Genomic DNA, 15,990 nt, shown 5'->3' with positions numbered 1-15,990 from the left:
TAACATAGTGCTTTTTTGTTTGTTTGTTTGTTAGGTTTTTTTTGTTTGTTTTTTGGTTTTTGGATCACACCTGGCAGCGCTCAGGGGTTACTCCTAGCTCTACACTCAGAAATTACTCCTGGCAGGCTCGGGGGACCATATGGGATGCCGGGATTCGAACCACTATCCTTCTGCATGCAAGGCAAACACTTTACCTCCATGCTATCTCGTCGGCCCCACTAACAAAGTGTTAATCCAGATCCTTTATTTTCATGGAATACGAGATATGATTTAATAACAGCAAGTACATAATGTTGTAGAGGAAAAGGTTCTTCCACAGAAATGAATTTACCAAGAAATATTAGGGACTAGAGAGATAGTACAAGGAATTAGAGTGTATGCCTTGCATGCTTCCAACATAGGTTAGATTCCCGGCATATATAGCCTTCCTAGCACCGGGATGTCCTCAAGTACTACCATGCTGGCTCTGTTGGTCCCCAGTCCAACAGATTCCAAACAGCACCACATCCTTGGACCCTAGCACAGAACCTTTAGTTCCCTTAGCTGAGTATCACCAAGAGTAACACCCCCCATCTCCAGGCCCCCTGAGGATTGCTTGGGGTCACTCTTACCAAACTTTTTTTTTTTTTTTTTTTTTTTTTTTGGTTTTTGGGCCACACCCTGTGACGCTCAGGGGTTACTCCTGGCTATGCGCTCAGAAGTTGCTCCTGGCTTCTTGGGGGACCATATGGGACACCGGGGGATCGAACCGCGGTCCGTCCTAGCGCAGGCAAGGCAGGCACCTTACCTCCAGCGCCACCGCCCGGCCCAAACTTTTTTAATTAAAAATGAAATCAAAGTTTTATATTTTAAGTATATTTCCTCGGTACCTTGGGATTCCTTATCTTTCATTTTGATTTATGTTGATGTTTGCTTGTTTGCATATGCTTCAGTTGTTCAATTTCAAGAGTATAAGTATTCAGAGCTCGTATTTTCTATAAGAAGACAAATAGGGAGCCCAGGAATGACTCAATGACAAAAAATACCTGCCATGCTGCATGAAGAGCAAGTTCTACCCATGGTGCCATCTGTATTCAGACAGCAGCCAGTAGCTTTGCTTCTTAAAATTGCCCCTGTAAGCCCCAGCAAAGTGTGCAATCTTTGATACCTCAGAGTCAGTTTTCGAATACTACAACTGAAGTGTGGAGCTCTGTCCAGTGTGTCATGCTCAGTGTACAGACACTTTAAGAGTAGAGCCCTTTGCAAGAAGCAAACCATATTTTATTTCTTTTTTGGTTTTTGGACCATATCTGGCAATGCTCACGGGTTAGCCCAAGCTCTGCACTTAGGATTCACTCCTAGTGGGCTTGGGGGACTATGTGAGATGCCAGAGATCAAACCCAATGTTGACGGTGTGCAAGACAAGCACCCTGCCCATTGTGCTATTGCTCTGGCCCCCAAACCATATTTACAAGGATCCCAACTAAGCATTTGTATGGCTATGGTCAATGTAAAAAGTAGAGGGGAGAGAACTAGGGAAAAAAAAATACTGTGTGCTGCAAGATCAAGTAAATGATCTTTTTTTTTTAACTATCAAAGTAAGCAAAGATGCAATTATAGTGGATTTTTTTTTTGAATGAGGGTATTGTTTGTGGGTTTGTTTTTTTTTTGTTGTTGTTGTTTTTTAACCACAGTTGGTGATACTCAGGGGTTACTCCTGGCTCTGCACTAAGAAATTACTCTTGGCAGTGCTGGAGGTGGAGACAATGGGATGCCGAAGATTACGTGTAAGGCAAGTGCCCTAATCCTCTGTACTACCTCCCAGGCCCCAGAGAGATAAACAGAAATAACAGTCCTTTCAGAATTAATTCAGGATTTATTATCACAGTGTCCTGGAGTCCTCACATTGAACAATTTGGCAAGAATCACCAGAGACAAGGTGAAGGGTGGGTTCTGGGCCTCCTCTGCACTATTTGGGAGGTCCAATAAGTAAATAAATCTAAAAAGTGTATGCCATACTGTAATAAAAATATGTTAATTGCACATTTGTTTCAGATTAGCTGTCTATGGGTATGTACTTTTTCCACTTCAGAATTGAATTAGGCTTGGTTTTGTATTAAAATGTATTCATCTAGATTAAGCATTAAATACTCCTTTATTAGTTTTGCCTTTCCATGTAAAAGAAGCTGGGGCATTTAGGACATGATATTGTTTTATTGGGGCCAGAGAGATAGCATGGAGGTAAGGCATTTGCCTTTCATGCAGAAGGACAGTGGTTTGAATCCAGCATCCCATATGGTCCCTGAGCCTGCTAGGAGCAACTTCTTAGCGTAGAGCCAGGAGTAACCCCTGAGCGCTGCTGGGTGGAACCCAAAAACCAAAAAAAAAAAAAAAAAAAAAAAAAAGATATTATATTATTGCTAGAGTGATAGTACAGAGGCTAGGGCATTTTTCTTGCACGTGGCTGACCCAGGTTTGATCCCCATCATCACATGTGGTTCCCTAAGTCCACCAGGAATGATTCCTAAGTGCTGAGCCACAAGTAACCCCTAAGCACCATTGGGTGAGGTCCAAAAATAAATATAAAAAATAAAATAAAAAGCCATAACTAAAAGCAAAATCTAATTTATTTATTTATATTTATTTGTTTTTGTTCTTTGGTCCACACCTACCAGTGCTCAGGGTTTACTCTTAGCTGTTTACTCAGAAATTACTCCAGCAGACTTGGGGAACCATATTGGATACTCGGATCAAACCTGGGTTGGCCACATGCAAGGCAAATGCCCTACCTAACCACTGTGCTATTGCTTTGGACCCTAAAAGCAAAATCTCTTAAAAAGTGCTAATATTGGGACCGGAGAGATAGCATGGAGGTAGGGCATTTGTTTTACATACAGAAGGACGATGGTTTCCTGAGCCTGCCAGAGGCGATTTCTGAGAGTAGAGCCAGGACTAACCACTGAGCGCTGCTGGGTGTGACCCAAAAACAAAAACAAAACAAAAAAAAGTGTTAATATTTAGTCAGCACGTGAATCTCAGATTCCTTCAAGTTTTCGAAAGCAAATATATATAATAGCATTTTACAGAAAAAGGCTTTCTTTGATTGTAAAATGGCCTAAATAAAAGAGACAATTAGTAATTTTTTAGCTTTGAAAAGTTTTAATTTGGTATGATTATTTTGGCTGCAAGCAAACCAAAATAAAGAACTCAAAGAAATGTGTGTATGAGGGAAAGGGGGAGGGAGAGGGGGAAGAGGGGAAAAAGGGGGAGGGAGGGAGAGAGAGAGAGAGACACAGAGAGAAAGAGACACAGAGAAAGAGAGAGACACAGAGACAGAGAGAGAGAGAGAGAGAGAGAGAGAGAGAGAGAGAGAGAGAGAGAGAGAGAGAGAGAGAGATTATCTGCCATAGAGGCAGGCAGGGAGCCAGAGGGCAACTGGTGACATTGGTGGTGGGAAATGCGCACTTGGAAAGGAATGGGTATAACTTAAACAAAATCACAATTTTGTAACTATCTCACAGTGAGTTAGTTTATGAAGTATATAGAAAGGTTGTATTATTTGCAGCTTTTCCTATATTTAAAAGATTGGTGATTTTTTTTATTTTTTGGTTTTTGGGTCACACTTGGCAGCGCTCAGGGGTCACTTCTGTCTCCATGCTCAGAAATCGCTCCTGGCAGGCTCAAGGGACCATATGGGATGCCTGGATTCGAACCACTATCCTTCTGCATGCAAGGCAAACACCTTACCTTCATGCTATCTCTCTTGCCCTGATTGGCAGTTTTTTGTGAGAAATTATGCTGATTATTTTAAGCATTAATTTTAATTAAAATATTTAATTTAAATTCTTTTTTTAGCTCCATTCCTATATACTTTTTAAATAATTTTTTAAACTTTATTGATTGATTGATTGATTTAGTTTTGGGCCACACCTGTCAGCGCTCAAGGGTTAATCCCATCTCTGCACCCAGAAATTACCCTTGCAGGCTGGGAGACCATATGGAATGCCAGCAATCGAACCGGGTCCTTCCAGGGTCAGCAGCATGCAAGGAAATGCTCTACTGCTGTGCTATCTATCCAGCCTCCCCCCTTTTATTTAAAATAATTTTTATTGAGACCAATGTAAATTAAATATAAATGTGAAAGGTTATTTCACAGTTATATTTAAGGTACACAGTGACAGTGAACTAGGGCAATTCCCATCACCAGTGTTGACCTCCCTCCACCCCTGTTCCCAGCATTCTTCCCCTTAGTTTATTAAAATAACTTTACTATTTTTCTCCTTTCTTTTTTTTATAATTTTTATTTTGATTATAATTATTTTCCTCCTTTCTATTGCCCCTTCATTCTATTTGATAAGCATTGCATGTGAAGAGAAATACTGCTGATACCTGAGCATATTGTACTTGTGAAGGTAAAAACCAGGAAGCAGAAACATTTGATATATCTGAAATCCATGTAGCTTACTTGATTAGAAAAAGTATTATTTAAAAAGTGTTTTTTTTTTCTTTTTAAACTTGGTATTACCTTAACTAAGTAACCAAAATTCTTTCCCTGGTTTTACTTTTTCTCTTAGGACTTTCTAAATGGGTAAGGCAGCAGATTCATCACTATTCAACCTTTGACAGTGCACTACATTCCTTGGCTAAATTTTCCAAAAAGCACCAAAAGATCATTGATGTATCCAAAGAAGACAGTGAGTCTACATTTGAAGCGGCCTGTTTAAAGGACAGTACCTCAACTTGTTTATTAGAAGCAGAATGTCATTTGTCATTAGAAAACCCAAAGGAAAATGAAACAAAAATGTGTGTCCAAGAACTGCATTGTCCTACCATGGGAAGTCTGTCACCACCAAGTGGCATCAACTCTAGAGAGGAAAAAAGTATGTCAATCTCTGCTCATTTACATCTAATAGAAAAGTTTTGTTAAGAATTATTAATACATATTTGCATTTTTGTTATTTTATATACTTAATTATATATGTATGTGATAATGAAATCATGTTCTTTAGATTAATAGCCTTAGATATAATTTTGGTTTATTTTAATATAATGGTCTATATCAAGGGTTGACAAACTGGCCTATAGATCAAATTTTGTTTGCTTTTTATTTTTATCAATAATATTTAATGGGATACATTCATGCCTAGTCATGTACCTATTATACACGTTGAGTTGTGTTGCACTAAAACAGTATAACTGACTAGTTATAACAGACAGGGCATGACACACACAAAGCCTAAAATATTTGCTTGGGCTATTAGGGAAAAAATGCCAAACTGTGATTGGTGTTGTTCTGTCTATATAATTTTAATTGTTTTTAGTTCATATATTGTGACAAGTTAATACATCAAGTTTTAAATATTTTAATTGTGTTTTAATCTTAAATAAATGTCACTGTGAAATAAAGACATTATTACTGATAATCAGACGCCTAGGGGGTCAGAGAGATAGCACAGTGGTAGGGCGTTTGCCTTGCAAGCAGCATATCCAGGAAGGATAGAGGTTTGAATCCCGGCATCCCATATGGTCCCCCGTGCCTGCCGGGAGTGATTCCTGAGTGCAGAGCCAGGAGTAACCCCTGAGTGCTGCCGGTGTGACCAAAAAAAAAAAAAAACCAAAACCAAACAAACAAACAAAAAAGAAGCCTAGATTTTAGTTCAGGTCTAGTTTTATAACTTTATATAAATAGTAACTTTCGTGGTTAAGTTTTTTTACTGAAATTTGTGTAGGTCAGTTTTTCTCTATCTCATTGATGAGTTTGTGGGTTTAGTTAGTGGGTTTTCAAGGCAAGTTTTTGTAGTCCATTTTCTCCTTTTCCCTCTCTTCTTTCACCTGATGTGAAAGTTGACAGTTTATTTTTATAATTACTTTATTTAAGCACTGTTGTTACAAAGTTGTTCATGATTGAGTTTCTGTCATAGAATGAATACCACCCTTCACCAGTGCACTTTTTCTGCCACCAATATCCATAGTTTCCCTCCCACTCTCCCACCACTTTGATAGTTTAACTGACAGCATTACAACTTGGTCTTGGAATCAATAGAAACATATGATTTCTCTCATTTTGTGCTTTACATTATAAGATGGAAGTCTTATAAGATGGAAGCTCTAAATTATAGATCTAATCATGTACCCAGTTATTTAGGTATTCTAGTAAGTTAATTTTAAAGTAGCCATTCTTATATTTATTAGGAGTAGAAAGTTAAAATTCTTTAAAAAATTTTTTTACATTCATAGATGATCCAGACTTAGTGGAAGAGTCTACCCTAGCAATGAAAGCAGAAAAAATTGTGATTTCCCGATCCACAAGCCCAACATTTGAGAAAGGATTAAAAAGATTCAAATGGACTAAGTTTAATTCTTCAGGACCATATTTTACTGGTAAAATTCTTTCTACAACATCTACAGCATCAGGGGATTTTACTTTTCCTTCCGAAATAGAAAAGGGATGTGAAACTGTTTTATCTGTCACTGATAAATGTGAATCCTCAGCTCTGACAGAAAACACATCCTTTGAACCATGTTCTCAACCAGAAACCATTCCATTAATAAAAACTGATGCTTCTCTTCCCAAAGAGAATCATTCTGGTCAACAGCTCTGCAGTGAAGAAGTCCTGAATGCTGGCATTGAATTGCCTCTAGTACATGAAGAAGACTCTCTTTCCACTTCCAGGGGATCTTTTGACTCTAACGCAGAAGATGAATCTATCTATTTTACACCTGAACTTTATGATCCTATCGATACAAATGAAGAAAAAAATGAACTCATTGGAACTGACAATGACGAAAAATCACCAAATAATTCAAATTGTATTTTGGTTGAAGATCTCTTTGAATGAGGAAGAAAGGGAATTCAGAGAAGTTAAAGCTGAGGAATGCACAAACAGAAGATTGAAGAGTGTGGTGCATAGTAAGGATATTAAAATGAATGACATTGTTAGTAATGTAAAAGCAACACATAATTAGAACTAAGAAAAACCTATGAGATTGAATATCAAAAACTTTTGAAGAAATCTTCCAAAAATAGGGGCCGGAGCAGTGGCGCAAGTGGTAGGGCTTTTGTCTTGCACATGGCTAATGTAGGCTGGACAGCGGTCCTGTATCCCAGATGGTCTCCCAAGCCAGGAACGATTTCTGAGCCATAGCCAGGAGTAACCCTTGAGCGTCACTGGGTGTGGCCCAAAAACCAAATAAATAAAAATAAACCTCCCAAAAAATAAAGATGTGTTCTCTGATGTTGTTTCAGCTATTAAAAATATGTATACTTTTAGTGACTATACTAATTTGTACATTAATATGGATTTTAGTTTATTTTAATTTGAGATTTATTTTTCACTGTAATTCTTTACCTTTAGTTTTTTCAAGACAATGTTCACTGTGTAATCAAGGAGACTCAAACATGGAAGGCATGTACTCTGCCACTGATAATCCATACCTCAGCCTATCAGACTTTTAATAGTTTCTTTCAGATAGAAAGTTCATTTTTACTATTCTTAGTGCTGATAAAGTAAAGTATACCATAATATTTTCTCCAGAATCAGAGCGTTAGTATAATGGGTAAGGCATTTGCCTTGCACACAGGCAACCTGGATTGGATCCCCATCATCCCATATGTTCACCCAAGTCTGCCTAGAATAAGCTCTGAGCATTGCCAGGTATGGCCCCAAAACCAAAATAAAAAAAGTTATCTTCTACAACAAATCTTCCTTAGATAAATAAAATTTAAATGTAATCACCATGAAAAATAAGTTTCCTAGAATTCTCTTTTGGGTTTGGGGCCACATGTGATGCACAGGACTTAACTCCTCGCTCTTGTTCATGGATCACTTCTGGCAGTACGTGGGGGACCATATGCAGTAGTGAAGATTGAACTCAAGCCAGCTGCATCCAATATGAATACTTTTGCCTTCTGGACCAATTTTATATAAATATTTGTGTTTTATGACCCTTTTCCATTTGGTTTGATGAACTGTGGTTACAGTTCAGTTGTGTTTCACTTTAGATTTTTCTTCAGTTCTATCTGGGATTTTTTTTTTTAGAAATTAAAGAAGAAGTCTGCATGATTTCTAATTGGGATTTTATTTTTATTAAATAAAATTAAATAGTATTTTTAGTTTGGTTATGGATTTTGGGTCACACCCAGAGATGCTCAGGTGTTACTCCTGGCTTTGCTCACAGGAATTTCTCCTTTAGTGCTCTAAGGACCATATGAGATTCTGGGGGATTGAACCCAGGTCAGTCATGTGCAAAGCAAGTGCCTTCTGCTGTACTATCTCTCCAGCCTCAACATTTAAAATAAAATTCTGTCAGGAAAGTATCAGATTTTCTATTCTAATTACTTAGAATCCATGAACAAGAGCTAGGAGTTAAGTCCTGTTTGAAAAAAGTATGAGATCGTCTAGCATAAAGTAATTATGAAATTATTAAGATAGAAAAGTTGGGGTCAGAAAGACAGTGGGTAAGGTGATTGATCGCCTTGCCCCAGTTTGAATCACTGACATTATATCGTGTGGCCCCAAAACCAAAAAGAATTGAGATAAAATTGAAAAGTTATTATATAAGTTCATTAGGAAAATCTAAATATACAATTGTGGTTTTAAAATGTTGCCCAAGGACCAGGGAAATACCACCAAGAAAGGACTGGAGAACATGCTTTGCATGTAGAGAACTCATACTTGACCCTTCAGAATAACTTAGTCCCCCAAGCAATGCTGAGTGTAACTCTACTGGTCCCTTGGCACTGCTGGACTAACAGCATTGCATTGCTCACTGAACACTGAATCTTCAGACCTGCATAGCCAGGCCAGGTAGCCCTAGGAGCTCTTGAGTACTGTTTGGGAGACCCAAAATAAAATAAAATGTTATTATGTAACTGAGTAAGTCTTTCTGTGTTGATTATTTGTGAATTAAGTTTTTATTTAATTTTTATTTAAGTTATTTGTGAATTATTTCTGATCAAAATATTTATAAAAGTTGCTCTTCTTTGATATCATTCACTTAAGGCATTTCCTGTTCTTTTTCTTTTTTTATAATATCTTTATTTAAACATCTTGATTACAAATATGATTGTGATTAGGTTTCAATCATGTAAAGAACACCCCCACCTGTTCTTTTTCTAAGAAACATTATTTTATGGATAGGTATGTTGTGAGTGATCTATGGCCTATTCTAGATGTAGATGTGGTTTCATATTTTTAAGTCAAAATTTCCAATATTTTATAGTCATTTGGATAGATTGATTGTAAATATATAGGTTTACTTTGATTTTAATGGTTTTTAGATTGAAAACAGTTTGTTTCAATTGATTTGAATATTACAACTCTAAGCATAGTTCAAGGAACTTAATACTTTACCAGTTAAAAAAAGTCATTCATATTAGATCCTACTTAGTATAAATTTCAGTTGATATGTGAGTAGTTACAAGCACTAACTTAGAAAGTTTTGAAAGGGCTGAAAACATTTCTCATTTCTGATGCAGTTTTTAATCCACAGGTAAGAGGAATGCAAGAGAAACGACTATTTTTGGCTCTAAACTAACTTGCTGTCATGTTGACAATAAAAGTGTCTGTTGTATTGGTGAAAAGCAAGATCAGATGGTTTAAAAGCTTGTAAATCCTGTGTGGCCAAAGAGATAGTACAGTGGATAAGGTTCTTGCCTTATACTCATTTTATCTGAATTTGATTCCATGCACTGCTTTTGGTCTCCTGACCACTACCAGGAATGATTCCTTAGTACAGAGCCAGGAGTAAGCCTTGAGCACCACCACTAGATGTGACCCAGAAACCAAAATAAAACAAACAGACCAAAAAAAAAATTCACTCATATCCCTTTTAACTTTATGTCTGTCATTGAGCTGTATATATGTTCTGACATGGAAAGATATTTATGATATGGTGAATTTTTTGTTGTTGTTGTTGTTGTTGGGTCACACCCGGTGGTGTTCAGGGGTTACTCCTGGCTCTGTGTTTAGAAATAGCCCTTGGTGGATTCGGGGGACCATATGGGATGCCAGAATTCAAACCACCATCCATCTACATGCAAGGGAAATGCCCTACTGCTGTGCTATCTCTCCGGCCCCTATCTAGGACACTTTAAAAGACTTTCCCATACTGTTTGTCTACAATAAGACTGTTATGATGCTTTTCATAGTAAAACATTCAAAATATTTTTGGGGGTCGGGGATGGTGTTGGGTCTCACCTGTCAGTGTTCAGAGTCTATTATTTGTGGTGGTGGAAAACCATGTGGTGTCAGAATGAAAGCCAGGGCTCTCACATGCAGAGCATGCACTTCAATCATTTGAGCCATATTTCCAGCTCCAAAGTATATAGTTATTTAGGATTGCTTATAAAAGTTTATGAAATCACAAAACCAAATTGCCTGTTGTAAAACCATTTGAAGCACTGGTTATTGTAGTATAAATCTCTAAATGATAACATCTTTTTTTTTTTTGTTTTGTTTTTCGGGCCACACCCATTTGATGCTCAGGGGTTACTCCTGGCTAAGCGCTCAGAAATTGCCCCTGGCTTGTGGGGGATCATATGGGACGCTGGGGGATCGAACTGCTTGTATGGCAAACACCTTACCTCTAGCGCCACCTCGCCGGCCCCTAAATAATAACATCTTTTTAATATTTTGTTACTATTTAATTATTTTTGCTCATGCTCTTTAACTTCAGATATATCAATGAGTTGCTCAAGATTCTATCTTAACCTTTGTAAATTTATGGAATTGGTCTTTTTGGGAGCAAGGGTTCCTTGAGAAAATGCAGTCAGTATTTATAAATGGAAGGCAGTATTCATATTGAATTTTTCATAATACAAACATTTATGATTACATCAATGAATGTCTAAGAATACAACTGTAACATGAAATATCTGCAAATAATAAACAAATGAAAGAGCATCACTGCAGAAAATAAAAATATAAATGACCTAAGCTTATTTATATATTTTTTGGGGGGTGACTTGGAGGGAAGTTTGGGACACGCTTAGCTTTGCTCAGGGATACTCCTTGCTCCAGGCTCAGAGTTACTCCTGGCAGGTTCAGGAGACTATCTGGGGTGCTTGGGCTCAAACCTGGGTCAGCTACATGCAAGGAAAACACCTTATTTTTCTGGCACCCACTTTATGTTTTCATTTGATAGAATCATTAGCCAAGAGTACAGTTTTTGTATTTGTCAACAAAGCCTTTTATTTGACAGATCTGAACTGGAGTTCATCTCTCATGAAACTACTTTTTTTTTTGGGGGGGTGGGAGGTCACACCTGGCAGTGCTCAGGGGTTACTCCTGGCTCTACTGGTCAGAACTCTCTTCTGGCAGGCTCAGGGGACCATATGGGATGCTGGAGATTGAACCAGTCAGTGGTGTGCAAGGTACATGCCCTACCCGCTTTACTATTTCTCTAGCCTAGACAAATGTTAATTATTGATTACTGCCTGTAATCTTCCACTTTTATGCCAGTGAGTCTAAAATACAAATTGACCATTTCACCTGCCTGCATAGGATGGCACATGTTGCCTGCATCTCCCCTTTTGAGATATGTACTTAACTATTTTCATGCTGATTTGTTTACAAGGGCTCTCCATCTTTGGAGAAGCCTGCAATTCTCAAATATGTTACTCTACTCTACTCTATGCTCCCCCTTTCTTATCCTCTTCTGCCCTTCCTCCATACTTTCCAATAAAACTTGTTTTTACTTCCAAAAAAAAAAAAAAAAGTCCTGCAGGAAGACATATCAGGTTTTGCGTGAACTGGTTTTTGAAACTTCAACTTCATTTCTTGTGACTGTGCTCACTTTATAGGTAAGAACAGTTTAAAATAAGACCCTGTTTTGCTTTAATGCCTTTGCCAATGCTCTTCCTTTAGAGCTTATTTTCCTTCCTCACCTTTAACTTCCGCTTATCCTCAGAAATTAAAGTAAGGTATTATTCCTCTGAAAACTTACTGCCTTCACATCTACAATAACTACTTCATTGACATTTCTTGCCCCTCCCTCACCCCACTGCATATTGTCAACATAGAACTGCAACATATTGCTTGTGGGTGCTATTTTATGTATCACAGCTATAAGTTTATATAAAGATAGATTCTGGCTTTTGGTGAGTTTCTTTGGGGGTATGGAGAGAATATTAAGAGGCTATTTCCAGCAGTGCTCAGGGAAATGCCTAGTTTTGTTCATGACACTCCTGTGGTCCTGGAGAACCGAGTGGTGTCAGGGATTACAACTCTGCCAGTTGTTAGGCAAGGGCTGTAAGCTTTGTACTATCTCTTCATCCCTGGACATTTGGGTTTGATACATACTTTTAAGATAGTAAGCACCCAATATATTTCTCTATTCTGTTCCAAAAATTGAACTGAACCATGCTTTTTTGAAACTGATTAGTTTTACTTAAGCTGCTTTGATTTATGTATTTTTTGTTTATTACTACATAAGTAGAAGAAACTCTAGAAGTCATCTACTCTTAAATTAAGTATGAGGTAACTGGAACCCAGAGAGATTTAGTGACTACATCAAGGTCAAATTGCTAGCAACACATCATACTATTTTAAATGTAGTTCAGTTCACATTAACTTGGCTCAGTCTCTTTATCAAGGCATTCTGAAAGAAATATAATTTTAGTTACCAAGAGTTAGTGAAATAAGATCATTATAAAAGCCTCTCAATCATAGTCTTTGCAACTAGATATGATGACTGAGTTTATTGTGAAAAGCAATACATGTTGGCAAGAATTAATATTAAAATATCTTTACTTGATTAGGGGCTAAGGAGAGAGCTCAAAGGTCTGTAATTGTGTGCCTGGCATGCTCAGTGTTCTATTTGATCCTTGGCACTGTATGGCCTCCTAAGCATCACTATGGAACCCCCTAAATAATATATTTGCTTGTTTTATGTTGTTACTATGTACAATAATTCTCTATCAAGTTATATTGTTTGACAATTCTGTAAAGAATTACTCATATATGTGTGTTTCTATATATTTATACATATATAAGCACGTCTTGTTAAATTACTACAAATGAAAGTGAATCTCAAACTCAATTTGTTCAAAACAAAGTTGTATATAAATAAGAAATGCTACATTGGGATAAATGAGGAGTTGACCTCTAAAAAAAATAAACATTTCCAAAGAGGGCAAATCCAAATCTCATGCTATAGCAGACCTGACTTGAGCAAAGTTAGGCTGTATACTTGTATACAGGAAAAAGGGAACTAAATTTAGCAGGTATTCTTAAAATCTATTGTTGTTTTTTTTTAATGTAAGTCAATGGGTTATTAGGTTCTAACATGACCTACAAGCTCAAGTCTTTTTTCCTTTGCGTGAGTTGATCTTAGGTTACCTTGTGCCTTTTATTTTCTCCTTTTTGCAATTTTCCAGATACTTTCAGTGCAAGTATGACTGAGAAGAATATTACTTATGTTCCAAATGACTAACATAAAATACTCAGCATCTATTCTTTTCCTATTTGCAATATTAATAGTTCATTCAAATCTTTTTCTACCCATTTAAAAGCTTGAGGGTAGTAAGTTTTATGATAATATTTATTATTCATTACTAAGGTATAAAAGGTGCCTCAAACTATAATTTTTTTTCTGCTGCTACTCCCTGAAGAGTGGGCCATTCATGACAATCCTGAATGTTTACTTTGTTTACACTTGTCTGAATGAACAGATGGTTCAGTCTAATGGTTCTAATAATGTTCTCTTTTGTACTTTACAGTATCAACCACTCTAAGGTTTTTGAGAGAGAGAGAGAGAGAGAGAGAGAGAGAGAGAGAGAAAATGTGTGTGTGTGTGTGTGTGTGTGTGTGTGTGTGTGCTACCAATGGAAATTCTTGTAGGAGTTCACTCATTTATCAAAAAAGAAAATGTGCCTTTAAGGTGCCTTTTTAGGTTTCTTGTGACCCACAACTTTGCAATATATGTGTTGTTATTATTATTACAGAGATTCTTCTGTTTCAACTGTATACCCTTGAACTTGAAGACTTAGGTGTCATTTTATTCCCCCCTGAGCAGCATCATCCAATGTTTCCTTGTTCTGAGTTTTCTCTCCACTTCTTACAGACTTCGAAGTATAAATACAGTTCAATCCCAGAGGAGGTTGAAGACCAGGGGGTTGTTGGTGAGGAAGTGTAAAAGATTATCTCTTGGTCTTTCGTCTTCCCTCTGCCACAAGTGAGCACCTCTGCTTATAAAACCATTAATTTCTACAGAATGTAACTAGTGCTCATTCAACACCTGGTATTCTCGTTTCTTACATGAAAACTTAGAGTTTATTCATTTTATACAAAAGTCAAAACAAAGAAAGGAAAATCTTGCATATTTGATGTTGATTTGGTGGTCTTTTCAACGAGAGAACATGGAAGTTTTCTTTCTCTCCTGAAACCATTTTGTTTGTTTGTTTTGTTTTTTGGGTCACACCCAGCGGTGCTCAGGGGTTACTCCTGGCTATCTGCTCAGAAATAGCTCCTGGCAGGCACGGGAGACCATATGGGACACCGGGATTCGAACCAACCACCTTTTGGTCCTGGATCAGCTGCTTGCAAGGCAAACGCTGCTGTGCTATCTCTCCGGGCTCTCTCCTGAAACCATTTTAAAAATATAAATGTTTCCACAGTAATTAGAAATTCTCAGTGATTGTGCTCAAGCTCTCACACTATAAGTACTAATTACTTTGAGATCACAATTACTTTGAGAACTTCTAATTACTGAGGAAACATTTACATTTTTAAAAACTAGCCTTAGAATGTAAATCTTCCAGGATCAGAACAATTGTACATCAGGTAAGGTGTTTACCTTGTACACAGATGCCCTGGATTCCAGCCCCAGCATCCCATATTGTCCGCTAAGCTACACTTCACTTGAGTGAAGAGCCATGAGTAATGTCTGAGCATTGCTGGGTATGGTCCAAACACCCCCAAAAAGAACTTTAATCTTTCATTAATTCCTTTTTTAATCTCTAAATGGTGGGAAAGATGATATTTTCATGATTTTATATAAAATCAAATTTGTTTGAAAATTAAATGTTAAACTTTTGAAAGGTTTTCAATTATACATAATTTTACTTACAAATAAAGACTTATATGTTTCTTTTGAAAATAATTTTGAGTCTCAGGATGACAGTAACCAAGGGACTAGAGGAAAGTATTAGTTGGGGTTTGAACATTTTTAAATTCTAGTTTGCTACTTTTCCCCCCTTTAAACTTCTATTCCCTAAATTCTGTTTCCTCATTCATAAAATGAGAACAATGCCTCATAGAGTTGCTCAATAAGAGTAAAATGAAATAGTAAAGGTATATAGGCATTAGCAAATAAGTGTATTGTTCCCTATACTTATTTTTCTGTTAAAATAAAAACTAATAACTTTAGAATTTTCTATTTTTTCTTTAAATATATTAAATGAATGGCTTTCAAAAACATTATCCAGCTTTAACATCTAATCCACTTTCTATTAGAGCTTTATAAGTGAAAATGAGATGTTCAATTTGGTAGTTCAGGGTTTATGAAAGGCCTCATTTTTTTGTAGGCTTGGAGACTCGTTTATCTTTAGATGCCATCTGGACTATGAAAGAATGTTCTTTAATCAGCTATGTATACTGTAGAAAATGTGTCAACTAGTCTCTTTCCCATGGGTTTTTTTGGGGGGGAGAGGGGCACTCCTGGCGGCTCTTAGGGCTCAGAAATCACTCCTGGTTGGCACGGGGAACCATATGGGATGTCGGGATTCGAACCAATGCGAGTCCTGGGTTGGCTGCTTGCAGGCAAACGCCCTACTACTGTGCTATCTCTCTGCTCCCCCACTTTGCCATGTTTCTTATTTGGGGCTGACATAAGTGACCCTAGAAAATTGCTGAATCAAAGGTAAGTTTATGTACATTGTACTTCACATTTAATATGGAGCTAGTATAACTTTTTATGAAGTTGTACAGTTAATTGCTTTTATACAGATAAATATGATTTATACTGCCAGACTTGATATAAAAAAGAATATGTTATTAACGAATAACTATT

At 37.1% G+C, this 15,990-nt stretch overlaps 1 protein-coding gene across 1 annotated transcript in view; it reads left to right on the top strand.

Moving 5' to 3' along the window:
* BRIP1 (BRCA1 interacting helicase 1) overlaps positions 1 to 13,413 on the top strand; it is a 146,321-nt gene extending 132,908 nt beyond the window's left edge. Inside the window, 5 exon segments of the mRNA XM_049764629.1 lie at positions 4,554 to 4,859; positions 6,217 to 6,814; positions 6,816 to 6,937; positions 6,940 to 7,017; positions 13,358 to 13,413. Coding sequence (XP_049620586.1) covers positions 4,554 to 4,859; positions 6,217 to 6,814; positions 6,816 to 6,937; positions 6,940 to 7,017; positions 13,358 to 13,413 — 1,160 coding nt within the window.
* The last annotated feature ends 2,577 nt before the right edge of the window (positions 13,414 to 15,990 follow it).

Source organism: Suncus etruscus, chromosome 1 (genome assembly GCF_024139225.1).
Source record: "Suncus etruscus isolate mSunEtr1 chromosome 1, mSunEtr1.pri.cur, whole genome shotgun sequence".
In the NCBI taxonomy this organism is placed as follows: domain Eukaryota; kingdom Metazoa; phylum Chordata; class Mammalia; order Eulipotyphla; family Soricidae; genus Suncus; species Suncus etruscus.
This window is presented reverse-complemented; position numbering and strand designations above follow the sequence as displayed.